This window comes from Numida meleagris, chromosome 19, assembly GCF_002078875.1.
Source record: "Numida meleagris isolate 19003 breed g44 Domestic line chromosome 19, NumMel1.0, whole genome shotgun sequence".
Classification (NCBI taxonomy): domain Eukaryota; kingdom Metazoa; phylum Chordata; class Aves; order Galliformes; family Numididae; genus Numida; species Numida meleagris.
The window spans coordinates 1616705-1643755 of NC_034427.1; the positions used below are offsets into that span (position 1 = coordinate 1616705).

At 50.4% G+C, this 27051-nt stretch overlaps 1 protein-coding gene across 3 annotated transcripts in view; it reads right to left on the reverse strand.

Moving 5' to 3' along the window:
* Positions 1-27051, reverse strand: part of RALY (RALY heterogeneous nuclear ribonucleoprotein) — a 116693-nt gene that overhangs the window by 4530 nt on the left and 85112 nt on the right. For all 3 annotated transcript variants that reach the window (XM_021416727.1, XM_021416728.1, XM_021416726.1), the window contains 6 exons: positions 15663-15927; positions 11272-11344; positions 3967-4014; positions 3661-3821; positions 2427-2540; positions 1422-1567 (listed from right to left, as the gene is read on the reverse strand). In XM_021416727.1, coding sequence (XP_021272402.1) covers positions 1422-1567; positions 2427-2540; positions 3661-3821; positions 3967-4014; positions 11272-11344; positions 15663-15918 — 798 coding nt within the window. In that variant the 5' untranslated portion in view covers positions 15919-15927. The remainder of the gene's footprint in view (positions 1-1421; positions 1568-2426; positions 2541-3660; positions 3822-3966; positions 4015-11271; positions 11345-15662; positions 15928-27051) is intronic.

Below are 27051 nucleotides of genomic sequence, written 5' to 3' on the forward strand. Positions count from 1 at the left end.
TTCTTGAAGGAGACAGAGAGGGACTTTTTACAAAGTGACGTAGTGATAGGACAAGAGGTAATGGTTTTAAACTGGAAGAGAGGAGATTCAGATTAGGTCAAAGGGAGATAAATGTTCATGATGAGGATGGTGAGGTGCTGGCACAGGCTGCCCAGAGAAGCCGCGGATACTCCATCCCTGGAAGCTGTCAGGGCCAGGCTGGATGGATGGGCAGCCTCATCTGGTGCGAGGTGTCCCTGCCCACAGCCCGGGCGTGGAGCTGGATGATCTTTAAGGTCCCTTTCAACCCAAGCCAGCCTGTCGTTGTATGATTCTTAAATCACTTCTGGCAGATATCTATCCATTCTGTGTTCCTATCCCACAAAAGGCAGATTCCTATTTTTTAAGTTCTTATTTTCTGTTGACAATCTGCATGCTGCTTTATCATCACTACCATCAGTGAGTTTTCCCCTAATTTCTACCACCTGTTTCCCCTGATGTAAACCTGGCCTTCCTTATCCTGACATAGAGAAGGAGGCCAGCTTTTGCCTTTCTTCCTTACAGCAGTCTCTTATGATGTCTCCCCTTAATCATCTTTTTTCAGATTTAGCAGGGGTCATGGATTTCAGCTATGAGGCCCCCGAAACTGAAACAGTTGAAAGACCCCATTCAGATCCCTCATCCATCACAGCTCCAGTGGGGTAGAGTGGAAGAGTGCTAACAGCTGGCCAGTGTTCTAAGATTTTTGGCCACAGGTAGAATGAAAAACTACGTGGTCAGCCCAGTGATGATGGGGTGAGGCAGAAGAAAGGGACGGTGAGCTCCATCCTCACTTCTAGTGCCACCAGTGCTGTGGGCCTGGGAATGGCCCACCAAATCTGCTCCCTAGGCTCAGCAGTCCTTATTCAGGGCAGGACTAAAGCTGATGTGCATGAAATCAGGCTAGCCACGCTCAGAAGAAAATGCTACCCTTGCTATGGATGCTGAGCTTCACGTACAGCGGCCTGCTGAGACTTTATAACCACATTTCTGCCATTCGGTGTCCATTGGACAAAAGGGCATTGCAAATGCATGCTGCTAGGAAAGTGCAGTGAACACAACATGGTCTGTCTGTAACACAGGTTTCCATTCATCTGAGATCCACTTCCTTTGGAGCAAAGCAACTTAATTAAACCATTAATTGTTTTGAAATCAAAGGTAAAAAAAAGTAGTCTGAATTTCAGAATCCAGCAGTGTTTCTGCAGCGTTTACTAGGTTGCAGTTTTTGCAGGCCATAGAACAGTTAGGAAGAACAAGCTGTGAACAGTCATGGGATTAAATACAACAATTTCCTTCTGGGAGGAGAAAACTATCTCCCTGGGGGGTTTCACAAGTTCTGGTAAAACTGTGGTCCCTTGCTGAATTCCCCTGGCTGGAGGGACACACGAGCCAGCCTCCCTTACCAGTTCGTCTTCACACTCATCCCGTGCAAGGCCCTCCTCCTCTCCCTCATCCCCATTCAGCGGCTCCTCTGTGTTGACCTCTGCCTCTGACGCTGTGTCTTCCTGAGAGACTTCGCTTTTGCTGCCATCCACCTTCTTCCGTACCTCTGTGAGAGCAAGAGCCAAGGCATCAGGATCAGGGGCTGGGGGGGGGGGGCGATGGCTGCAGCCTGATCAGACTGATCCGCAAGGCCCCAGGGCTGAGTTGCTGTGTAAATAACGGATTTTGGGTTTGCTCCGCAATGGGAAGTTTTGCTAATTTTAAAGGAGCTGCTAGAAAGCAGCAGAGCTGGCCATCCTTCTGCATCGCTCTGAGTGAGTGTGGGAGGCGGAAGTAACCCAAACAATAAGGCAAATGGAACAAAATCAAACTGTGCTGCAGAAGAAGAAAAACCCTCCAATTCCATAATTCGGGGGGTTGGGCATGTGATTTTGGCAGCCCCTAATAACTGGCAGCACAGAAGTTTTCAGAATCTTGACCACTTTTTTTTTGCACTGATGCTTCAACACCATCTGGTATTTTTCTGTGTTGTTTTCTCCTGCTACTCAACACTGAGAGGAACAAATCAAGTGTTTCCACTGAAACACAGTCCGTGCTTCAGCTCTGAATTTTCATTTTGAGAGAAGAGTGTAGTACCTTTGCAAAGCAGCACCCTGCTCAGTGAAGCAGAGGACCGAGGGACCGCTGAGGGCTTGGAGCTGAGAATTTACTGTTAAGCAGATTTTTAAACTCCTCAGGGCAGGGATTTCAGCCTTCACGTTTGTTAGCAAAGCACCCTACCTGCCTGGGGGCTACAGAAACCTCTTGTTCTGTGTTTGAGGGACCTCCCCACCTGGAACCTGGGGGAGATACTTCAACATCAGTGCCCAGGACGTGTTACAAGCCACGAATGCTTTGCAGAGCAGCTCTGACACTGTCTTTGCCCATCCTCGAGCCGCACCCCAGGCCCCTTGCACACAACTGACCTGTGGACTGTTTCTGTTCCTCAGCAATCTGCTCCAGCCGGCCCAGCAGAGCATCGATGTTGGATTTGATCTGTGTCAGCTCAGTTTTGATTGTTTGCAGCTCGCTGCACTTCACTTGGAAGGAAAGGACAGAGAGGTGTCAGCCAGCATGGGCTTGTCTGAAATGGGAGCACAGCCTTTGCTGAGAGCAGCCATGAACTCTCCTACACTGGGGCCTCTCATAGAATCATAGAATCATGAAGGCTGGAAAAGACCTCTAAGGTCTTCTAGTCCAACCCCAGCCCATCCCCACCGTGCCCACCAAACCATATCCCTCGGTGCCACATCTGCCCTTTTCTTGAACACCTCCAGGGACAGTGACTCCACCACCTCCCTTGGCAACCTGTGGCGATGCGTTAGCACTCTTTCTGAGAATTTTTTCCTAATATCTAACCTGAACCTCCCCTGGTGCAAGTGAAGGCCACAACCTCTCATCCTATTGCTGTTACCTGGGAGCAGAGCCCAACCCCCATCTCGCCACAACCTCCTTTCAGGGAGCTGCAGGGAACTATAAGGTCTTCCCTGAGCCTCCTCTTCTCCACACTGAACAATCCCATACCCTCAGCAGCTCCCCATCACACTTGTGCTCCAGAACCCTCACAGCTCCGCTGCCCCTCTCCAGACACACTCCATGACCCCAGTGTCTTTCTTGTAGTGAGGAGATTTAGTTTCAGTTGAGACAGAGTTGTTTTTCTCCATGGTGTCTGGTATGATGCTGTGTTTTGGTTTTAGGAGAAAACAATGTTGATAACACCTGAATGTTTCTAGTTGTTGCTGAGCAGTGCTGTTCAGAGCCAAGGACATTCCAGTTTTCTCAGTTTCTCCTACTGTCCTACCAGTGAGGGGGAGCATGAGGAGCTGGGAGGGGATAGAAACAGGACAGCTGACTTAAACTGGCCAAAGGGATATTCCACACCATACAACATCCTGCATGGGGCAGGACCCGGCACTTGGATGCACCATCATTCACACTGTGGCACTGGTGGGGATCGAAGGATAAGCCCTTGTGCTCACACCGTCCCCTGCCGCATCTGCATCTCGTGGGCTTCTGAAAAGCCCTCACAGTGCTGCTGGTTGCAGATGCTTTGGGGTTTTCCAGGTTTTGTCCTGGGAGCACCCTAGAGTGCCTGGCTGGAGGCTGTGGGCCGTGTGGTAGATGGCCGGAGCGGGCCCCGCGCTGCACGCACACACTCACACTTCAGCTTGGCCGAGCTGTTGGCAATGGCAGCCGATCTAGCAAAGAGCTTGACGGGGAGCGTTGCCTTCACACGCCGGACGAGGGGGATGGTGACACGTGGCCGCTTCACTGGAACCACCCTGGGCACTGGAGACACCCGGCCCCGGTACTCAAAAAGCCTGCAGGGACACGGGGGAAGCAGGAGCTGAAGCACCATGGCCCAGGTCCTGGCAGGTCAGACCGTCGGGTGCTCCTGCCAGGACCCATGCGCACCCCCTCACAACTCACAGAAAAGCTCCTTCGGCTGCGGCCTCCCCGGCTCACCTGTCGTAGAAGTCGTCTCTGTAATAGTCGTAGTCGAAGTCATAGCCGCTGCAGAAGAAGCAGGATGACACAGGTTAATTACCGCTGACGAGATATTCCTGCAGCCACCACCTACCCCACCATCGCCGTCCTGATGGCCATGGGGTCAGTGCAGAGCACCGGGGGGTGATGCTGGATGAAGCTGGGGCTGCCTCAGGAAGAAGCAAGAAGTGCAGAAGGGTCAACACCTACAGAGTAGCGCGGGGGACAACTGTTCTCACACACACTGTGAGGATGCCCAAGTTCCAACGAAGACCAAGTCCTGGAGCAGGGACAGCCCTCCAGCACCAGCCCACCTGGCAGAGGAGCTCCAAGCATGGCTGAGGGGCTGGCTGCACTGCGCTGGTTTAACTGCTCCCAGGGCACTGCTGACATCCCCTCCTCCTGCACTTTGTACGGCTGGACTGTGCCCACACCAGGAGGACACAACCCCACCCGCCCTGCTACCACCCTGCTGTGATTCTTGTTCATATTATATACAACTGGTAGGGAAAGAGTCAGGAAGAAGGCGATATTTATTCATTTAACATCTTTGGTATTGTTTAAAGCTCCCTCCCCCCCATATCCTGTGCACTGCTGCCTGAATTACCGCTGGTTGCATGGGAAGCTGTGCTGCTGTGAAGAAAGAGATGGTGACTGCAGCCCCTGAAAGCAAAAGGTGTGTAGTGAAACCATAAAGCACCAATGGGAAGAAGGAGATAATGCTGGGAAGAGGGAAGGGTGAGCACTCAAGTTTGTAGCCCAGGAGCAAATCCAGCATCCTGCATCCTAGGGAAGGAGTGACACGAAGGATGGGTGGCTGGCCAGGATGGCTGCTAGGCAGCATGGTTCCACCTTAACCCAGGACATCTGTGCTGTTGCTGAATTTTGGTTTCAGCAACATATTTTCAGCCGTGGCACCCTTCCCTTCTGACCTGGCTTGAAGACACCACATCTGCTGGCCTTCCATCCGAAACACTGCGTGATCTCTATTTATTCCCTGGGGTGCTTTTCACAGCTGAAAGGGAAAGGTAATTCCTACTGCATCAGCTCTTGCTGGAATATAACGAGCCTGTTCGTATGGAAGGAGGAGATGGATTTTTTTCTTGGGGAGTTTCAAGGCCAATAACTTTATTTCCATTCGGCTCTGGGATGAAGCCTGAAAATATAAAAAATCTCCAAGAACAACAGCTGCCCTCGGCTCTGCAATCTATTTTGATCACTAGGCATGTTTGAATCCAATCCTGTCTGAATCCAATAAACACAGAATAAAATCAAAATAGGATGTCATTTGAAAGGAAAATTGAACGAGGATGCTTCTACGTTGTCAGACTCCCACGCTTCCTTTCCTTTTCTTTCTTTAGCTGCAACTTGAATGAAATTGCTACAGTTCTGTGATATTTGTCAAACCTGACAGGCTCAGGTGAAATGCTCCTGGCTAGCTCCAGCAAGGCCACCAATGTTCTCTGGATCCACAGGCAGTAGGGGACACTGCGGAGCACTCCATGCAGCTCAGGGACTCTGGGGGGAGGGATCAGGACCATCTCTTGTTGGGAAGCTCACCAGGGCTCAGAGATCAGGAGGCAGCTTGAGACCGTTTCCTGATGAGCAACACAGAGCCTAGGGGACATTTGGCACGACTCAGAAACACCCTCACTGCTTTCTTCTCATTCTTATCATGCGTGAGGTGCTGGATCCAAGCTGTTTTTTCCTCCAGACCTTTGCTCCCCACCAGCACACCCATGGGCTCAGAGCAGGGTTCACTTGCAGCACGCCCGATGTGCGGGATGTGGGGTCCAGGGCCACCTACTAATTTTTGAGAGTGGAAAGCCAGGATGAGGGGAATCATCCTGCCCTGATACTCTTTAATTAATTTCCAAAAGGAAGTAGATGCTTAATTATCTTGGAGAGTTGGTCCTGGCTTCCCCCCCAAAACAGTGGGATGTATCTTATTTAGCTTCAGCCAGTGCGGATGTAAACACGTCCCAACACATCCAAGCAAGAGGCAGTTCCAGGCCATGGCTCATCACGGCCAAAGGCAGATATCCGAAATAATGTCAAGTGAACTGCACTGAAGTTTTTTTTTTAATCCAGTGAGTACAAAGGGAGTCCAGACAACCAGACCCCATGAAAGCTCTGACAGAGTGGAGGGCTGAATGTGTGTGAGAGGAGTCCGCCTCTGACTCGGTGCGGCGAGGGATGGCAAACACTCTGACCTCAGCTTCTTTCATCACCTGGAAATCACGACACAGCCCTGCAGGAAGGCAGAGGGCTCAAATAAGGGATTCTTCTGAAGTCTGTACCCTGCTGTAACATGCCATCCAGGTCATGGCAGGTGCTGCAGGAGGCTGTGGGAGGAGGGAGGCAGTGTTGGACGCTCTTACCAACAGCCTTGGAAGTCAGGCATAGAGCAAAGGGCAACTCTTCCAACATGAGAATAGAAAAACACCAGTAAAAAGTGTCTTAGCTTCAGTGATTTATCTGGAATGTGTGCGGCCGATAATTTCCCTGCACGTAGGATAAACCTTCCTGCGGTGGATGAATCATTATTCAGTGACCCGACAGGGCTTCCTTTATGTACATGAATAATTTTTGCCATTTTTCAATCAGTTGGTGACATTGTGCCCTTTAAAACGAAGGCAGGGAGGGACAATCAGAGAGAAAAGCAACGAAAGCCTGTGAGGCCATGTCAAGCAGCATGAGTCCTGATGCATTCCTCCTGCATTGTTTTTCTTTAGCAATTAAATAACGTTTAGTAGTGACTCACAAAGGTGCAGAACCCACACAGTTCTAATTGAAAGGCAACTGTTTTTAGGTGCTGCATTTACATTACATTTGAGGTGTCATTTCTGAGCACGTACCCGAATAGAAAACATGAAGCTGAGTGGCTGTGCTTTTAATCACCTGGCCCAATCGTCGCAGGCAACATGTTGCGCTCAGCTCGCATCCTTCTATTAAGAACCTTAATTAGTGCAGCAGTAGATATAATATCTACAGGAAAGCTACTTGGAAAATCTGGCCATGATTAAATAGAGAGCTTTTAAAGCCCTGCACATCTGGTGTGAGGTTCCTTCCTCCTGTGACTAGCTGGAGTAGCTGGAAGCTGGAGAAGAAATGCTGGAAGTGAGCCTGGCGTTTCTGAGATGCTGGGGCTGCAGAAGGGCTGCACAAGTCCTCACCAGTGCCGGACCAGATGGGTGCTGTTGTCCACCTCTGCTCTGCCCTGGGGCTGTTTCTCAGCCCTGTGCTTGCAAATCTGGCACCAAGGCACACAGGGGTGTCACCGCTCTGCTGGTTGGAGGTGGCGTGATAGCAGCTTTTGGGCTGCAATGGGTACAGTAAGGGATGAGGACGCCAGCTGGGCTGGAAGGACATTATCCAGCTGTATCCACAGGCTGCAGAAATGTCACCCACCACGGTGGAAATGTCTGTGCCCACCATGCTGCGTGGCACTTGGCTGCTCCTACAGGACTTAGGTTGTCCGAAAGCTGCCTGTCCTTCTAGCACCAACATCACTGGGAAGGACAGAGCCATCTACTCCTCACAGCTCATGGCAATGAGCAGCCAGATCCCAGCATGGGAGGGGCACCAACCCCAGCGTAGCCCAAAATATCCCAGGAAATCCTCTCTGGACATGAAGATCTGGACGGACCTGCGTAGAGCAGTGATGGCAGTGAAGTTTACACCAGCTGGAAGACTGGCTTTTGTAGAGCCACCTCCAAAAACTGATGATGGTGTGAACCTGGGGTTATGTTCTACCTTTTGGAGGTACATGGGAGGATACCTCCCAAGAGATTTCCATTAAAAACCCAAACACACCCTGGGGCTGATGGATCAAATAGGGCTGTCAAGATTTCTGGTTCCTTTATGTCCAAAATGAGATATCTTTTGTCTTGCCTTCTCTAGTACTTGCCTGTCTCATGCAGACTTGGAGCTAGGCAAAATAAAACCCAACCACTGAAAAAACAATCTTGTGTGTTTAACATAGCATTTCTATAAATTATAGTGCTGTGATTTTTGAAGCCTAACATTCAGAAAAATTTATGATGGTTAAGAAATGCTGTAACCATGGCTCACTGCAAACCTGGGTTCCTGGCTTTCTGCAAGACAGCGTAAGTACTGCTAGTCCAGATGGCAAAATTTAAATCCATCACCAATCTGGGACGAAATACTGCTGAAGCTCAGACATTCTCTGACCCATATTTTAGCACATCCACATCTGTGGGAGGAAGCAAATATCTCTCTCTTCAGCTACATGGCAGCCTGGAAGGCTGAAACACCGATCATTTCAACTGAGGATTAGTGGTCAAGGCACAGATGAAGAGTAAATGCTGACAAAAAAGTGCTCTATCACATAACGTACGGAACTGACTGATTTGCATTATGGTACCATACAAGTTGTATGCATACAACTACATAGGAGGACTTGTGCCATCTCCATTTCCCCACAACAGAGGGGATGACACACAGATGTGCATTTTCTCCCTGCAAAACAGTAGGCCAAATTCTGGCTAAGGGCCGAGCTGGGTAAAATCTACACTAAGTCTCCCAGAGCAACTTGCAACCAGTTCGCTCCCCTGGTGCAACTTGAAGCCATTTCCTCTGGTCCTGTCGCTGTTACCTGGGAGCAGAGGCCGACCCCCACCTCTCCACAACCTCCTTTCTGAGAGTTATAGAGGGTGAGAGGTCTCCCCTGGGCCTCTTCTTCTCCAGACTGAACCATCCCAGTTCCCTCTGCTGCACCCCATAATACTTGTGCTCCAGATGCCTCATAGCTCCGTTGCCCTTCTCTGGACATGCTCCAGGGCCTCAATGTCTTTCTTCTAGTGAGGGGCCTAACACTGAACACAGCACTTGAGGTGCAGCCTCACCAGTGTTGAGTGCAGCCTAGTCCTGCTGGTTGCACTATTTCTGACACAAACCAGGATGCTTTTGGCCTTCTCGGCCACCTGGGTACACTGCTGGCTCACGTTCAGCTGGCTGTCAGCTAACACCTCCAGATCCTTTTCCTTTGCTCAGCCTTCCAGCCACTCTGCCCCAAGCCTGTAGTGTTGCCTGGGGTTGTTGTGACCACAGTGCAGGACCCAGCACTTGGTCTCATTGAACTTCATCCCACTGGTCTCAGCTCATCGATAAGCCTGTCCAGATCCCGCTGTAGGGCCTTCCTACCTCCAGGCTGATTGACACTTCCCCCCAACTTGGTGTCATCTGCAAACTTACTGAGGGTACGCTCAATTCCCACGTCCAAATAACCAATAAAGATATTGAACAAGACAGGCCCCAGCACTGACCCCTGGGGAACACCACTACTGACAGGTCGCCAGCTGGATTTAACTCCATTCACCACCACTCCCTGGGCCCAGCAATCCAGGCAGTATTTTACTCAGCAGAGTGTAACTGTCTAAGCTACAGACTGCCAGCTCCTCCAGGGGACATTGGGAGGCAGTGACAAAGGCTTTGCTGAAGTCTGGGCAGATTACATGCACAGCTTTTCCCTCAACCACCAAGTGGGTCACCCAATCACAGAAGGAGAAGAGTTTGGTCAAGCAGGACCTGCCATTTGTGAACCCAGGCTGCCTGGGCCTGATCCCCCAGCTGATCTGCACATGCGTGATCTCACTCAAGATGATCTATTCCATAACCTTCTGTGGCACTGAGGTCAGGCTGACGGCCCTGTAGTTCCCCGGATTCTCCTTACAACCCTTCTTACAGCTGGACATCACATTAGCAAGTCTCCAGTCATCTGGGACCTCTCCAGCTGACCAGGACTGCTGATAGATGGTGGAAAGCAGCTTGGCATTCACCTCTGCCAGCTCCTTCAGCACCCTCAGGTGGATCCCATCTGGCCTCATGGACTTGTGATACTCCATGTGGAGCAGCAGGTCTATGCAGGCGATACCGCTCCCTTTCCCAGCACTACTTTCCTGGTTTTAGCTGAGGGAGACAGAGGACAACTGAGCCAACACAAGCTTGGTGGGACAGCCACCATCTGCCCAGTGTGGCCCCAGCCACCCTGAGCGCCTACCACAAGCTCCTTGGGGCTGCTGGGCCTGGGTGCAGCAGGGCGATGTATCCCTTTCAGCTGCAATTCAAGGCCGCACCAGCCTGGCTGCACTGCTTTGGCAGGGACAGTAGGGCCTGGCCAGTCCTATGAACCAAAATGGGGGGAAAAGCAGGGAAGAACATGCTGGCTGGGGAAGGGAGGGAGAATTTGCCTTGTGAATACTGCAAAGAAGTGAGCTGAGAGGCTCGGGGAAGGTCTCAGCAGATGCCTTGGGGGTGGTGGTGGGTGGGTTTCTGAAGCTCTGGTGGGTTTACCTACGTCAGCAGCATGCTGCGCTGCTAAGGTTTACCATTTACTAGCACTGTGCTGTTGGATTGAGTCTGGTTCATAGTTTTTTTCATTTCTCTTCATCCCTTTCACTTCTTTTCTTCTTACAGAAAAACACACAGTTCTCTCATTATTTTCTTTTGTTGCAACATCCACCTATAACACTGACACTGATTTTATTCTTGCCTTCCCAACATCACGCTGTCTAAATACTGACTCAGCGCCCTAGTCTCCATGTAAATACAATCACACAAACTTATAAATAAAACGCATTTAAGGATCTTGTTATTTGTTTTTGGGTTTTTAAACCTCCAGGGTGCTCTAAAAATACCTTTTCAGTTTTCCCTTCTGCAACTTCAGGAGCAGGAACATGAGTTTCTCCTACACTCCCACAACTCCAGACTGTGGGGCTTCAATGAAAACCATCAGTTATCATGAGAATCATGATGAAGTCTCTAAAGTTGGCAAGAATGGCACTGAAGGCTCACTCTGACATCTGTAACACCCTACATCTTCCATAGACCTATCCCACGTCCAACTCATCCCTTGTGTCCCCTTGCTCTGCGTCTTCTTCACTGCTCTGAAGCACTGCCTCCCTTGGGACTTCCCCTGACCATCTCCTTGGGACTTCCCCTGACACCTCCTTGGTCACCTCCCATTATAGATCTGATGATTTCCTATACCGTTTGTGGGTCAGGCTACACCCAGGTGGAGTCTCACAACAGCAAGGCCTTGGCCAGCCCTGGGTCTGCCATTGATTTGTCCCTTCAGCCCAGCCCTGAGTGCTGTTGCAAGGGCCAGGCTCAGAAAAGGCCTTGGGAGGAGAAAGCCTGACAATATGGGAATGGCCCTGATGCCTGGGGTAGGCATCAGGGAGCAGCTTCAGGAAAATCAGCCCAGCCAGAGGGAAATGTCAGCCCAGAGAACTTGGGGCCAAGAGGCACGTGGCGACCTACCTGTATAATGTGGAGGCTGCTCTCTTCAGCCCTTTGGGTCTGTTGGGTTTAGGTTCCCCGGCCATGTTGATATCTGCAATGAACAAAGCCATAACATTACCTTGTGTGCCCATGAGAGTTGTACCAACTGTGGGGTGAGGCAGAGCCCCGCTGCACTCTGCTGCGCCCCTGCCTTCCTTCAGCTGGTCCCTGCTGGACTTTCACAAGAAGGCAAATGTTTTCCTCTTGCTCTACACAGATACAAAACACTTATTTTCAAAGTCGGTGCCCCTGGATACGCTCAAACCCATGTACACAAATTCAGGGCAGGCTTCCCAAGGGGAACTCAGTGCTGTTACAATAAGGCACAGAATACAGAAAACTGCTGGTAGTTCCAATTTATTCCTTGCTCCTTCTAGAATAAAAATGAGTGTTAAGCACAAGCCACAAGTTGCTTTGGGTTGGGATGCATTAAAAGGTGCATGAGATGTAGGGGCATGCTCCCAGCTGATCTCTCAGGCACATCTTTGATGAGGGGCAGTGAGGATGAGCTGCTGTAATCTGTGGAGGAAATTTCTCTCCTCGGTCTCACTGCCAAATGTGTTTTTGACGTGGGAATAAAGTGATAGAGCCAATTTCATGGAGACTGCAAAGAGCCCGGCAGGCCAGCACTAAGACTGACCACAGGTCAGCCTCTGTCTAAATGCCTCTGGACACTGCAAATCATAGAATCTTTTGAGTTGGAAGGGACATTTAAAGATCTGGTCCAACTCCCATGCAATGAACAACAATATCTACAGCTTGATCAGATACTCAGAGTCCCATCCAGCCTGACCTTGAATGTCTCCAGCGTCAGGCCATCCACATCTCTGGGCAACCCGTGCCCCTGCCTCACCACCATCATTCTAAAAAACTTCTTCATTATATGCAATCTAAATCTCCCCTCTTTTCGTCTGAAATCCTCTCATCTTGCCCTGTCACAAAAGCCTGATGCCTTGAGAGTTTCTTCTTTCTGGGATAGGAAAGGTCACCAGCAACCATAGGGGTGTGCGTTACCATCTTGCTTCTGGAGCTGGAAATGAATTGCAGTTATTTGCTTAATGGCTGTACCTCCCTTCATCTGCCAGGTGCAAGACCTGTGCTCAGTATCACATGCATGCCCTAGAAATGTGTTCCTTGCAAGCAAAGGGACCACCACCCATGGTGGCCATGCAACATGCTGCTGTACTGGCAGGGGGCACGTTCCAATCAAAGTGCCTCTTTTCTTTGCTGCCTTTCACTCTCAACCCTTCCATACTCAGCAGCTAAGGGGAATATAGAAGAATGCTGAGCCTGAGCAAAGATGTGAACAGGACAGGTCTGTGGATGACTACTGCCAACATGGATGTTATGCATGTGGTTTTCTTTCTCTGCTGGAGCAACACAATGCATCCAGAAGCAAATCCATGCTCAGCTCCAGTTCTCCCGCTGTGAACCCTTTCTGCTATCAGGGTACATCTTGCAAACTGCCAGTCACTTTTCCTGCAAAATGGAGAGCTACTGGCAGTACCGTGCTGATTGACACCCTTCCAGGGAGACGCAACAAAAGCCGAATGGTGGATAATGTGGATAATGACAACAATTAGCTCAATTTGCTGGTATGCACTGCTAGAAATAGCACCACGGAGCCTTCACTGGGGCGAGCAGTCAGAGTAGGAAATTTGCACTTTTGACCTGTAGTGGTGATGAGCATTCAGAACCCCCAGGACTCCCTTGACAATGAACATGGAGAGACAAGAGCTCAGCATGCACACCAGCCTGGACAGATTTTGTATCCCATTTCCATTCTGGCTCCCTACTCTCATCGCTGAATCAGTTTGCTCAGACCATGGGATACATCTCCTCTGACCATAACCAGCACTAAATGAGGAGCTTGTGTTTTGCCTAGCGAAGATGGCAGGGCCAGGTTGCTGGTGTGGATCCAGTCTGAAATGCAGAGCTCCTGCACTGAATTGGTGACGGCCTCCTGCAATGACTGGGTTTTCTGGGATCCTCTGCAGAAAGCACAGTGGTAGCCAGGACTTGCCTGGCAGAGCAGTCCATGACCCAGCGAGGGATGGGCTGCAGACATGGCTTCCCAACACCTCAATTTAATGATGCATTCACTATCTTGCATCAGTCAGTTAAAATGCAAGTCTGACGGTTTGCATGTCTGCTGATAAAGGAAGAAGAATAAAAACAATGAAATAAATGCTATTAGGCCATCCAGACAGAGAATTGATCTTATGTGGGAGATGCCAGCTAGAAAGATGAGCTGCTACCTTGTTCAAGCTAGGGTCTGGTGTGCAGGAGTGGCTCTGGATTTGAATGGGGACACTGTCCTGCTGTGTGACTCCTGCTGGCACTGGCGACAGGATGCCCTGCACTACTGTAAGCTGCTGCCTCCCAGCAGGTGGGGGGTGCTTTGCCCCTTCACCAGGTGCTGTCCTCAGTGTATGGGTGGTAATTCCCCAGGAGCTCCTGCCACACAGAATGCAGCTGTAGGCCTGAAGGATCAATGGTTTGCTGCTCTTCCACAGGATCAGGTGCTTGCATGTTCAACCAGCTGAAGTTACTGGATGGAGCTGGAAAGGGAAACTGGCTCCAGCCACCACGCTCAAGGTGCCTGGAGGACTGGACATTATAGTCTGAGGCTCACATTCAGAACCGTGCTTTTGAAGCCTGGCAGTCTTGGTTGTACCTGCAGGTTTTGCTTTGAAGATGATAGCATGCCCCTCCAAGCTCAGCCCATGCACAGAGGCAGGGACAGCCTCACCAGCAACATAATTACCATGCCCTTACCTGTCCTATCCCTTTCTTTCCCTCCACGTTAGCACAGCCCACATGGCCACGTTTTTGTAGGGGCTTTCTACTTTCTTCTGTGCAAAGACATTTTCTAATCACATTGTACAGCATCTTTACCTTTTCCTCTCAGCTGGGTTCTATCGAAAGCAAATTCACATTTATACTGGGCCATGAGTATTACAGGAAAGTATGCTGAACTCTTCTGTTGTGAGACTTAATCATCAAGAGAAGGCAAATGAAAGGGAGCTGGATATGCATCTCCTCCAGTGTGTGTGCAATTCTCACAGCTGTACCATGGTCATTTTGTCTTGCTGGCATGGCAGACCTCTGGGACCAGCACCAATAGGACAGTAAACAGTTCCAATCATGGTACCTTTTTATAGGCATCCCTCTCTTCAACAAAGTGGCTGTGTTGCCTTCACTTAGCTGCACATCTGACAGCAGTGCTAGCATGAGTTCCTCTGCTCCCCAGAACCTTGCTCGTCATTTCTACCAATGCTGTAAACATATGGGCAACATCTGGGCTGCAGCAACCCTGCCACACTGCACCTCAGCTCTGCTTTGTGCTGACAGCAAGAGAAGAAAAGTTTCTGTATTTGAGTAAACCATGGATGGAAACAGCACAGTAGCTTAAAGAAATGACCTAGCACACAACTTCCTATTTCTGACTGCTGTGCCAGCAGCAGAGTGGAAATGGGTTGCAAATCGCTCCCTTGTGTGTCCAATGACCGCTGCCTGCAGCAAACTTGGAAATAACAATTTTTCATTAAAAATACTGTCTTCAGTTCCAATTCTCAGCTTAGAGCTGGTGACAAAGGCTTCTCAGCGTGTGACACTTCAGAGCAATCTGCAAAACAAGGATGCAGCTGGGAGCAGCTGGGGTGGTTTTGTTTGTTATTTCTTACCACACAGCAGTGCAGACAAGAGACTTTCACATATCTGGTGGGGTGAGAGTTATCTCATTTAACATCAGCTGGCTAAAGCTAGTCTGAGACAGTCCAAGTTAGATTATTGCCTCTCTTGAAAGGCAAGGCTAAGGTTGGTACCTTGGTACCTCCGTCCCAACCTCAACCAGGTGTCTCAGGCTCAAGCACAGAGCTACTTGTCTCTGCTCATCACAGAGGACGTCTAGGTGAGACACCTGACTTCTGCACGGTGAAAATAATGGGAGATCACATCCTTTGGTAGCGCTGAGGGAAGCCATACAGGTCATGTAGCCCTGAGGGCACTAACACATCTGGATGGCCATGCCCAGCCTCACTGGTGATCCCCACCCACAAGGGCCCAGGAACATGAGTTGTGCTGTAGGACAGCTTCGATGCTGGTCTCCAGCTCTGTCACAGCCATGCCTGTGCCTGGATACAGACCATGCTGTTCCTGCCCCATGGACCAACATGCCCCCAGGCCTGTCTCAGCTCTGCGGGCCTGCTGGGTCATCAGTGGGCTGTGTCTGACCATCACTAGGCCTGACCCTGACTTACAGATTGATGCTGCAGCCTGACCATGGCTCAGCCCTCCCCTGTATCCTTTAGGGGGCAGCTGGCCCCTGTTGCACCCAGGCACCTAGAACACCTGCAGAAAAGACTTACCCAGTGTCTGGCCAGCAAGCACGCGCCCATTCTCACCCAGCACGGCGGCACGCGCGTGCCTCTCGTTGGAGTACTGTACGAAGGCGTAGCCCTTGTGAACGGAGCAGCCCACCACGCGGCCGTACTTGGAGAATATGGTCTCCACATCTGACTTCTTGACCACAGCTGTGTTGAGATTGCCGATGAAGACTCTGGAGTTGATGGACTTGGGGTCATTCTTGTTCGTTATGTTGCTCGTCTGCACCTTCAATGACATCTTGAACACCTGAATGAACAAATTAGGAGTCAGGAAGGTGTGCAAGAGAATTACCCAATTCTTACAGAAAGGGGAGGGGAAAAGGAGTCCCCAGCAAAGCCGGAGCAAGGGGACCAGCTCCCCAGCTACAGCTAGGGACCCCTCAGTGCTGAGTGGGGACTGCTGCAGCCAGCACAAAGCTCAGCAGAAATGTATTTATCAGGCTGACTCCGAGTGTACGGTGGCTGCTCGCCAGACACAAAATAGTATTTAAAGAGATTTTACATCTAAATAAAAGCTTTAATGCAATTAAAGTTTTACCTGTCTATACTTAATTAGAGTTCAAGAACTGCTCTTTTTAGAGCAGTTTGCATTCAGCACTTTTCCTCGTGCCCACCTCCTGGGGCTTCCCTGCAAGTGTCCCTGGCACAGGCTGGCTCTCCCCATGCGCAAGGACAACCTAGACCCTGCAAATCTCCATCTGCAGCTACAAGGCTTCATTTTTCTGGAGGCAAGCAATGAGATTTACGTGGTGAAGGAAACAGTGTGCTTCTAGCTGGTAACTGTTCTCTAGCATTGCCGGGCTGGGCTTTGAGCTGCGTTCTGAGCTAACAGGAGGTGTCACTGTTCGCTTGGGAATCACAAGTGGGCACTGCAGCCCACACCACAGCTTCAAGGCACGATCCTCCCAGGTCCATACCTGGGGTATCTCATGGGCAGTCCCTAGGAAAGGTTTCACCTCTGAAAGCAAGGTGGAGGAAGGATCAGGACTGGGAACTGTATTAAATTAAATCTAGTCTTGCTGCCTATCAGTCAGCTCACTCTTGTTTACGCAGCAAAAACTACAGCTGTCCAAAGATAGCAGTTTGATTTTAATCTTCCAGAAACAGAGGGTCTGTTCGGGGCTCATTACTGTGTGCTGCACACATACAGTGTGATATTTACCCAGGAGCAGTCAGTGCAGAGCTGTGCGAGGTGTTTTACAACACACATGGTGGTGCTGCTCTTCCCCAAGTCCTCTCCATGGCTATGGCAGAGCCTCCCAGGTACTCCAACTGCCTGAGCTCTGCTAAGGCTGAAGTCCTGCCGCCTTTGGGGCTTCAGCTCTCCGTCTCTGTCTGGGCAGCCTGGCCTGGGGTGGGTGGCAGCTCCCTGGCTGCACTGGGCAGCTCTCAGTGGTCCCCAAGTCCTGGGGGGCTCTGCCCACCTGCAGCCTGGCCCGCACCAGCACTGCGCAGTGTTTCAACATTGCTGAGCCTGAAAAAAGTCTGTCCTCACTGACAGACAGAATCATTTCCTGACATGCTTTTCGGGGTTGTGCCATGACTTTCAAAGAACCAAAGTCCCCTTTCTCTTTCTTGTTATCCAGAGGCAGTGAGGCCCTGGCACTGCTGCCCAGAGCTGAGGGTGCCCCATCCCTGGAGGTGCCCGAGGCCATAGAGAGGCCCTGGGCAGCCTGAGCTGGGGGGCAGCCAGCCCATGGAAGGGGATGGGGCTGAAGGTCTTTCTGTGCACAGAGGCAAGCATCAACACCTCAGGGCTTGTCACCATGAGCTGTCTATTTCCAGGATTTGCAACAGCCAAGGAGCGTGGCCTGGCCCCACAGCAGGGGCCTGCAGCCCAACCCAGGTAAACAGGAGATGTTTAATTGCTTATTGCAATCAATGAGCTCTATATGGACAAGTCATGACTGCCAGCCCTCAGCCTTTTTAATTTTCAGGGCACGAAGGGCTGGGCACTCAGCTTCTTTACAGTTTGAAGCCAATCTGTGTGTAGTGGTGGAGTTAGGCCCGGTGGGCCTCGCCGTGCTGCAATGAGTCTTACCCAGCACTCACCCCTGAGGTCCCAGCCCATGGGAACACCCACCCATGATCCCACATGCTGGGACAGCACCTGGGGCACCTGCATGAGAAACCCTCAGAAATTTGTGGCGCCTTTAGGGCCCACTGTCCAAATCCAGCTTGCTCAGTCTGTGTGATTTCCCTGTGACAGTATCCCCGAAGCCCTCATCTGGGCTGTGCTGCCACCAATGGATGTTTCTATCTTCCAGCTTTCACGCTGAACAAATTAAAATACAACCCTGTTGCTCAGCACCCCCTTCTTCTTTCACTCTGACCAATTTTAAGCTGTTGCCCCATACTTCAGCTTAGGGAAACCCCTAAAGCTGCTGTTAGCCCAAATGCTTCCCAAATTGTAGCAAGCCTGGAAGCATATTATTTACACTACTCTGATTTCTGACCAGCTGTCTGCAGCTGTAAACACCAATTACATCAGTGTGCTGAGCTCCTTAAGCCTGTGTGGGGGGGATGTAGGTTATGCTGTTTCCATGCTACGTGCAGAACACAAAGGTCTGGCTGGAGGATTCAGGCACATCAAGGGCTTTTACCCCAAATTTAAAGGCTGCCTGCTCTCAGCAGGTGCATCATGACCCAGCTCTGCTGCTGCCAAGGGATCTGGTCCACTTTGTGTGTTTTCTTTAAAAGTGAAAGAGCTGGATGAGGATGTTTCCCAGGTGGACAATCAGGTACCAGATGAATCTTCACTTTTAGAATGAATAAATTATCAGGAATGACCCCCCCCTCCCCCCCATCACCTTCATTCATCATTAAGATGGACAAGTTACGAGGAACGATACCCCTCTGACATCACCTTCATGAAGGTGGGACACAGATTCCCCATTTTGCAGATGGGGAACCAAGGGGCCTGCTCAGCTAACACAATGACTTGAGAAGAGACCCCTGAAGCCCTGGCAGGAGCTGTAGCCTGCACAAAGCCACCAGCTCCTTGCTCTGCATGGGCTTTTCTGAGGTAGAGGTGGGATTCCTGCTCCCAACCTTGGACCTGAAGTCTTCAGCCTGAATTCCTTGAGCTCCTTCCTCACCCTGCCCAGTGGTAACCATTCCCCAGAGGATGCTGGTGAGTAGCAGGACATCTCGCACGGCATCTCCAAGATATCATCTGAGAGGCAGGTGCCATGCGGGATGTTGCCTGCCCCCAGCTTCCATCTCTCACCTCACATCTCTCTTGTCCAGCTCCATGTTCCAGACACGGCACCTGCAGGTGCTTCCCTTATGCTCTCTCTGCATCCCACAGTGGGATGGTGGCTCTGGGTGACAAACTCCAGGTCAGGCCAACTGATGGCCAACTGAGGACCAGAGGTCCTAAGTGCCATCTGCCCACTGATTGCTGCCCCTATCCCTGTCGTGACAGTGATGGAGCCAGGGCCTCGGCCACTGGACCTGTTAGCACTTGTCTCAGGCTGAGATTTCAGCCTCATCAGCAAGATCCTCCATCTAACAGTCTGTTGCCAAGCACTTTTCTGCTGGCCTCACACACTGCTGGCTTTCCCAGAGAAAACAACCCCCTTTCCATCCAATTAATTTCTGGTTTCCTCTTGCACACCATACTCATTTTGCATCACTTCTTGCTACCCTTACTGTAACAACCAAACTTTAATCACCACTTGCTCACCAAATGCTGGTCACCACACACTAATACCACCTACCCTAACTGCACACCAGCAGAGCACTCTGCACCATACTCACGCGAAATCTAACACTGGCTCAATCCCACCTGCTATTGCTCCTTCCACAAAAAACATCACGGCTCTCCCTTGCAATCAGCAGAGCACAGGATCTCTTCGAGCTACCATCCCCTTGATAACATCACCTAAAAACCAGTGGGAGCTGTTGGCAGAGCATCTTGGCAATTCTCTGATTATATATATATATATATATATAAATATATACGGCGGAGAGAGGTACCAGTGGTGATACACTGATATTCTAATAACTACAGCTGACTAGAGGATGCACTCTCACAGCTATTATTTTACCTTTCTCCCCCAAGTGAGTACTGGAACAAGGCAGGCTTGAGTCACAAAACAGAGTAAAAAAGAAAAAAATGCAACTAGTAATGATTCTTATCTCTTGGACATGGACAAATGGATGTATAAAGTGGTCCTTTGGCTGCAGACCTCAAAGAACATGAAGGACACATTATTATTATTTTTTCTGCCTTCTGTGAGGGAAAGTGATGCACAGAGTTTCCTTCCAGTTTCTGAGGAAAGCTGGCAGTCCTGCTAAATCTTGCAATTCTGTTGGGAATTCCCTGATATTTGCTGTTTTGCTTAAAGCTTCAGCTGCTGGACTCAAGCAATCGTGAAATTACCACAAAACCAATAACCCCCAACCAATAACCCTATAAAATAAAATACAGTAGAACAGGATAGGCTAAAATAAAATAAAAACCTTCTAGAGCCGTGGCAGCCCAGCGCCACGCTGGGGCTCAGCACAATGAGGACCATGCGGGGCATCCATGCAGGCCCTGGTCTGGATGCTCTGGGCAGGCTGCCCCTGGCAGCATCCCCTCCTCACTTCTCCTCCCTACCCAGGGCAGCGCGGCTGGAAACGATGTCACGGTCCCTGCTGTCACTCATGTGCAGGGATCCCTTAAAGATATTGATATTCAATCCGGTAGCAGCCCAAGGCCAGAGCTGGTTTACTTGATAAGCTATTTTTCCTTCCTGCTTTAAGTGCCTTGCTTCACAGATTAGCTGTTTAATTGAGAGCCAGGTGTCTAAAAACCCCAGAGGCCTCCGTCTTAGTGATGAACTGTCACAGAAGAAGAAGGCAAAGAAAAACCACCCGGCCCCGCCACTCTCTCTTTGCAGAAAGCTCTTTATTTGTGTGACGGCGACACGCAGCCTGGTTGTTATTTTCCTCTTATCACACTTGTTCACAAAACGAGAAACATGGTTTCTCATCCTGTCCCAGTCTCTGTCCGACTTTGCCCAGCTCGGTGGCTTTGCCCTCAGAGGTGGATCACGAAGGTGCTGGTCCTGCAGAGACCTTGAGGGACAAAGCTGCTCCTTGCCATGGGCTCAAGAACATTTTGGTGCTCTGGGTGCCCCACCTGGCTGTGTGCTCCCCAGTGCCCTCTGGGGCTGGAGGCTGCGTGGCACCAAAGCCTCCTGCTTGCTTGCTAGCACCCCAGTTACGTAGGCTCACTTCTTCTTTGTGCATCTGCTATGCACTCACTCAGGTCAAAATCCGATTCTGCAGCAGCCAGGCACTTGGCTCGGAGTGATTTCTGAATGGAGCAGCCCCTCCTTCATCCAAAAAAGTAGCCTTAAATAAACACAGAGCATTACAAGACCCTGACTGCCTTGCCCTGCCCCATCAATAGCACAGAAAGGCAGATGCATCTACAACTGAACTCCCCACCACCTCTGGTGCCAATCACTCCTCCTTGGGAGCTGGCAGTAATTTGCTGGTGAGTCCCCAGGCACAGGAGCCGAGCTCTGAAGCACTGCTTTAATAACCAACACAAACCCTGCAATCTTTTTAATAGCTTCTGAGTTCCCAGCAGCTCCTCCACAGCAACCTGGGGGGGGTCTCAGCCTTTTTCCCGGAGAGCAGAAATACCCCCTGCACTGCTGTGTGGTTCCGTAAGTAGAAGAAACTTGAAAGGAACATGTCCATGGGTTTCCTGGAAAAAAAAGGCTCTGATTTTCCCAAATATGATTGTTAGGGGACCGGGAAGTTATTAAAAGAGGGGAGTAAATAAAGACGTCGCAGGTGTTGCATTGGTTCTGCAGGAGCAGGGAAGCCTTTTGGGGAATGGGCAGCGTGGGGATGTCTGCAGACTCCATTTGACCCCAAATGGACCAGAAATTGGGGGTGCTCTCCAAAATGGCCAGCGCTTACTTCCCTGAGTTGGTTTCCTTAATCTCTCCGCTTCTAAGTGATAACTCCCCAAAGCTGGGGCTCGCTGCAGATGGATGCATGGTGCTCCTGCAGACAGGTGGATGCTGAGTGCACAACAGTGTGTACAGAATTAGCTGCTACATAATACTCCTCCAGCTCTCCGTCTTGCTATGCAAAGAGCCTGCTTTTAGAATTTTTAATTAAAACAAGTCATTCTGAACTGGAGAAATCCTGCCAATCCTCTGAAAACCTGGTCGTGATTTAGATTTCAGTGCATCTGGCAAATCCCTCATAAAGGAGCAATAAATAATCAGTCGCTGTTTTAATAAGTATTTAATCAGTTGTTAAAGGTACAATAGCTACAAAGTCTATCGGGTCAGCACACAGTTTATAGCTGTAGCTCGTAACCATCTGTCCTACATATTATTCATGCCTATAGAAAGCTTAAAAATCTATTTGTCAAGGTCTTAAATCCTAGTGAGTGTGATAAAGGGATGACCTATGGCTGGAAACCCCGAGATAAAGCCAAGTACAACTGCACCAGCCCTGCCCGCCTGCCTGCCTGTCTCCTGCTAAAGCCAGGCGCTGACAGCTCCTTGCACCCGACAGCACACAGGGCCAATTAAAACCACAGTGTAAAAGTCATCCCACCATCCGTGCTGTGCTAGCAGCAAGAATTTCGGCATTTTCTGAAGCCTATGTGTATCAACGTCATGGGTCTCAAGGTGTGAGACAATGCTCCTCAGCTGCTCTTTGCCCGCTGGAACACGGACTGCGCCATTCACACCAAACTCTTCTGGGCTCTACCTCTTCCACGAAAATAATTCTTAAATGAAGGCATTTTTCCCTGAAAAATAGACTTTGTATCACCCTCTGATTGCGGAATATGCAACAAGTCGACTTTTCAGGAGTCTCAGCTTCTAATCATCTTGGGAATCTCTTGTGAACAGACTCACATTCTTTTTGACAGCAGCAAAATAAATTTTAAAGGTCAATTGAATCAGATAAGCCCAGCCTGGCAGCACTTTCAGATGCAGAATTCCAGGGATAACATTTAGGTTATGTTCGAGAACAGAAACAAAATTCTTTGGAGGAAAGAATCTTTAAAAAGAAAAAAAAAAAAAAGAAGAAAATGAAAAGGAAACAGCAATTAAATAGAATGTCATCTGTAATCCCACTGGTGCAAAACCTGATGATTACCTACCAGGCTATGGACAATGCTACATGTATTAATCTAATTAAAGTCCTTTTTTACAGGCATCTGAAGCCAGCTCATTAGTGTGTTACCGAGATGCTCATTAATGGCTGGCCATGACTAATTTCTTGAGAATTATTCTTTAATTCTTTATCATTCACTGCCTAATGGGAAAACACAATGTTTCCATCCCCCACTCTCCCACTTGTACACAGTGGAAACAGGCTCTCATCAGCCGCCTATTGACTTGATGTTCCTTAATGAACAATCCCCCCACCTGCCCAACTGTTGTTTTAACAGCAAATGATTTATTCATGAGGAAAGTGAGATCTTCAGCAAGTGAACTTTCTGGGAACTTTCTAAGCAGCTTAATGAACAGGCATCTTTGTGCTGGTTGTTGTGTCCCTCAGAGATGCGGCAAAGAGGAGATGGAGAGCTGCAGGAGCAGCATGCCCAGTGTGGCTGCAGCAGCCCCCAGCTGCTCTCACGCAGGAGCACTGCCAGGGGGGGAAATCCGGGACCCCACAGTAATAATTTAATCACCTATCAGGGCTACACCTCCTGAAGAAGAGCTGCCAAGGACGGTGCAATGCTCCTCATTCATTCCCTGGAGACATTCAAGGCGAGGCTGGAGCAGGCTCTGGGCAATGTGATCTAGCTGTGGATGTCCCTGCTCACTGCAGGGCATTTGGACCAGATGACCATTAAAGGTTCCTTCCAATTCTAAGGACTCTATGACTCAATGATCTCTGCCTGCCTCTTGCTAGAGGTAAGAGTAGCAATGCCATCGGTTCCTTAACACGCTGCTGGATTCCCAGTGGGACCGTCCTCGTGCTCGGCCCCTTGCCATCCTGCTCTGCCAGCAGCCCCTACGAGCCAGGAGGGCTGTGGGCACGTTCTTCTGTATGACCAAGCAGAAGATCAGCATTCCCACACCACCACGTGCTTCCTGCCACTGGGGATTTCAGCAAAGCCCCACATGCCGTGAGAGCTGGCAAGGCCACACGGTGAGGAGGACACCCCCATGTCAGAGGAGCAGCTTGAGGCCCCAGCGGGACCCAGGCATGCTTTGCTGTGCAGGCCAACAGCCGATCATCCCCGTTCCCCACGGGAATTAACACCAGCGGGTACCACTGATGCCCAGTGCCTGCTCCTCACAGTGCCTGCAGAGGGGGGAGCCTCAGGGCGCACAGAGCCAGGAGGTGGTGCAGCTCTCAGCATGCTGATCCTCTGCTTTTTAGCAGCTGAAGTTCTTGACGTTCTTGTCCTCTCTTGGAGTTAATTATCAGCTGACTGCCTTTGAAAATTATTTCAGGCACTCTAAATGCTCAGAATGACACCAGTGATTAAGACATGTATCTCTGTAAAGCCAACCGGTCGCGGGCTCCCCCTCCACCGGCTGTGAGATCTGCTCAAATCTGAACGCTGCACTCTGGGCTCTGCGAGGGGCAGAGAGGCAGCAGCACCCTCACCCCGAGGAAAGCATCCTACAGCAGAGGGACGAGCGGAGGCCACTCCTGTGCCAGTGGTGAAGACAGGGAGACCCGCAGAGCAGCTGGGCTGCTTGGGGTGGCTGCTGTGGTACGACCTACATCAGTTGCCATTAGTTTTTTTCCTGCTCCTCACCTACTAGTCTTTGCCTCCCTTGGTCAACACGGATGCATGGATTAAGACACAGCCCGGCTCAGTGTGGAGACACCTGCTCCCATGCACCATGCATCTGCTCCCATCTGCCCAGTCAGTGGTGCTCTGCCCATCCTGCTCCTGGTGTCAGCCAAAACTGGGGTGAAGGTGCACCACCTGCTACTCCAATTTGCCATCAATGACATCACGCCAGGGATGGATTCCCTTCTGTACGATGTGGCTGTGAGTGACCGATCAGGATGGCGCACACTCCCCTCACTCTCACTGATGCTGCTCTCACCTTCTCACACCTTCCAGGACAGCATCACCCTTTCCTTGGCAGCACTCAGCTCTTCTAACAGGGGTTAAAAAACCAAGCCACTTTTTAAAAATAATACAGGAAGATTAGTAAGCCATCATTGTTTGTTGATTATGGTCATCCTTTCCTGTAAATGAAGTTTAAAAGTCATTAAAAGATTTGTCAGCTGTGACTTATGAGCCCTTCCTGCTGCAGGGGAGTGAAGCAATGACAAATGCCCTCCACCGCTGTATCATCTGTTATGTGTTAGAAGTTGCCGCGTTCCAATTACCAGGGACCCACCAAATCTGTAAACGAAAAGCAACTCAAATATCCCACGCGGCCGCTGGGACCATTAGTCAGAGCTGGCGGGTTCCAGTGGCACAGCATCGGCTGGGAGGGAGTCAGCAATAAATAAATAACACTTTGCATGTGAGCAGGGATCGCTGGCTATTGCATGCGGCTTTATCAGCCTTAATTACGTTTTGTGCCAGCTTTCAGGAGGTAGGAACTCCCGGTTTCCCACGCAGAAGGCAGAGCTGATGGGCTGTGGGATCGCAGGCCACTGGGACACCACCAGCATCAGATCAGGACCAGGAGCTCTGCAGCCTGGTCAAAAGCTAAATAAAAAAAACCAGCACATTCATTTTTCTTGCTTGCAGCACAGTGGCAAAGGCTACACACAGCCAGGACCCAGCCCTGCCTGCCACTTGCAGGGAAGTGTTTTGCCCTGGAGCAGCCACAGAAGCCAGGCAGGGCTTGGTGCTCACCCTGGGTGCCTCCAGCCACACCAGGGAGCACCTCCACCACCCTTTATTTTCATAGAATCATAGAATTGCTCAGGTTGGAAAAGACCTTAAAGATCATCAAGTCCAACTGCAGATCATCAAGCCCAACCACATTTTGGGGGCTTGGAGGTTCTTCCTGTTTTTCATGTCCACTTTCTCCTGTTCCACCTACGTAACGGATACCGGGCTTCTCTTGCATCTATCTGCAAAAACAATGCCCTGCAGTTCGGTACTGAGAAAAAAAGTTATGGTAATGTTGGGGGACCTGGAGCACAAGCCCAGAATCCCCTCTGTTTGCTGGGATGGAACAAGGAGGAGGAGCAGCATGCAGCACAGAGAGCCTGCGCCTGCTGGGAGTGCAGCCGCCCTGCTGCACGTAGTACAGGAGATGTGCTCTGTGTCCCAGCATGGCCCCTTGTCTGCTCCAGGATGGGGCACTGCTCCCCACAGCTCTTGCTGATGGATGCAGCCAGCTCAAGCCACATTTCCCTGCTGGGGCTGCCTCCAAGCCCTCCCCAGTTCCATGGGGATGCTCATACATGTCCAATCTGCTAGCTTTGTTTTTTTTGCTCTCTTTTTTATGTTTTAATGCAGAAATGTATATTAAAAAAAAGAAGTTTTGCTCCTTATATTCATTAACTGTATTCTATATGTATTCTATAGGTGGCCCAAGACAATTCTTCACTCAACGTGGCCCAAGCAAGCCAAAAAGTTGGAGCTATGGGGTAGCTCCTTTCTAACATGGGCTGCTCTCCTCGCCCTTCCCATGGGATGCTGAACAGCTTCCCTGCACCAAACGGGCACTCAGACTGCTCCCAGCCCATGCTGGGCTCCCAGGTCAAGTCAGGGCTGAGCTATGGATCCCTGCGTGATGGCAGGAGCAAGTTCCCAGTGTCCTCCTGCTCCCCCTTGCCCCGGGGCTCAGTGCCGGTGTGAGCTTTACACGCCAAGCTGGGGCCTACCAAGATGAGAATGATCCTGGGTCAAGAAGGGGACACACCAGACGTTACCAGCCCATCTGGGTGATGCAGGGGGAACACCATCGAGTCTCTTGTTAACACAACAGCTTATAAAATCAATTAGATCCCATTAAATGCCAATTTGGCTCTCATCACACTTAACCTCCTCCATGAGAGGGGTAATGGCCCATAGCACTTTACTGCCTCTTTGGCTTTAATTTGTAGGGCACGGCAGAAGGAGCGCTCGCAGTGGCTAAACTTGCTTCCCCAGTCAGCAAAGCCTCTCCCTGCCTTTGAGAAAAGGGGGAGCACAGCTCGGACCCTGTGCCAGCAGGCAGCTGCGGATGCCTGGCTCCTGGGTCAAGGCCAAGCTGTCCCACAGGGCTCCCTCCACACCTGCATGGAGATGGCTGGTAGCCCAGGGCAGGGGCAGGTGAGGGGACACCAAAATGGTGCGAAAATGGCTTGGTTCCTGGCATCAGTATGGAGTACATGGGGCAGTAAGCTTCTCCAGCCTGGCATCACTCAAAGCGATACCACCAAAATCTTTGGACAAGGCTGACCCCAAGCTTTTATCTATCTA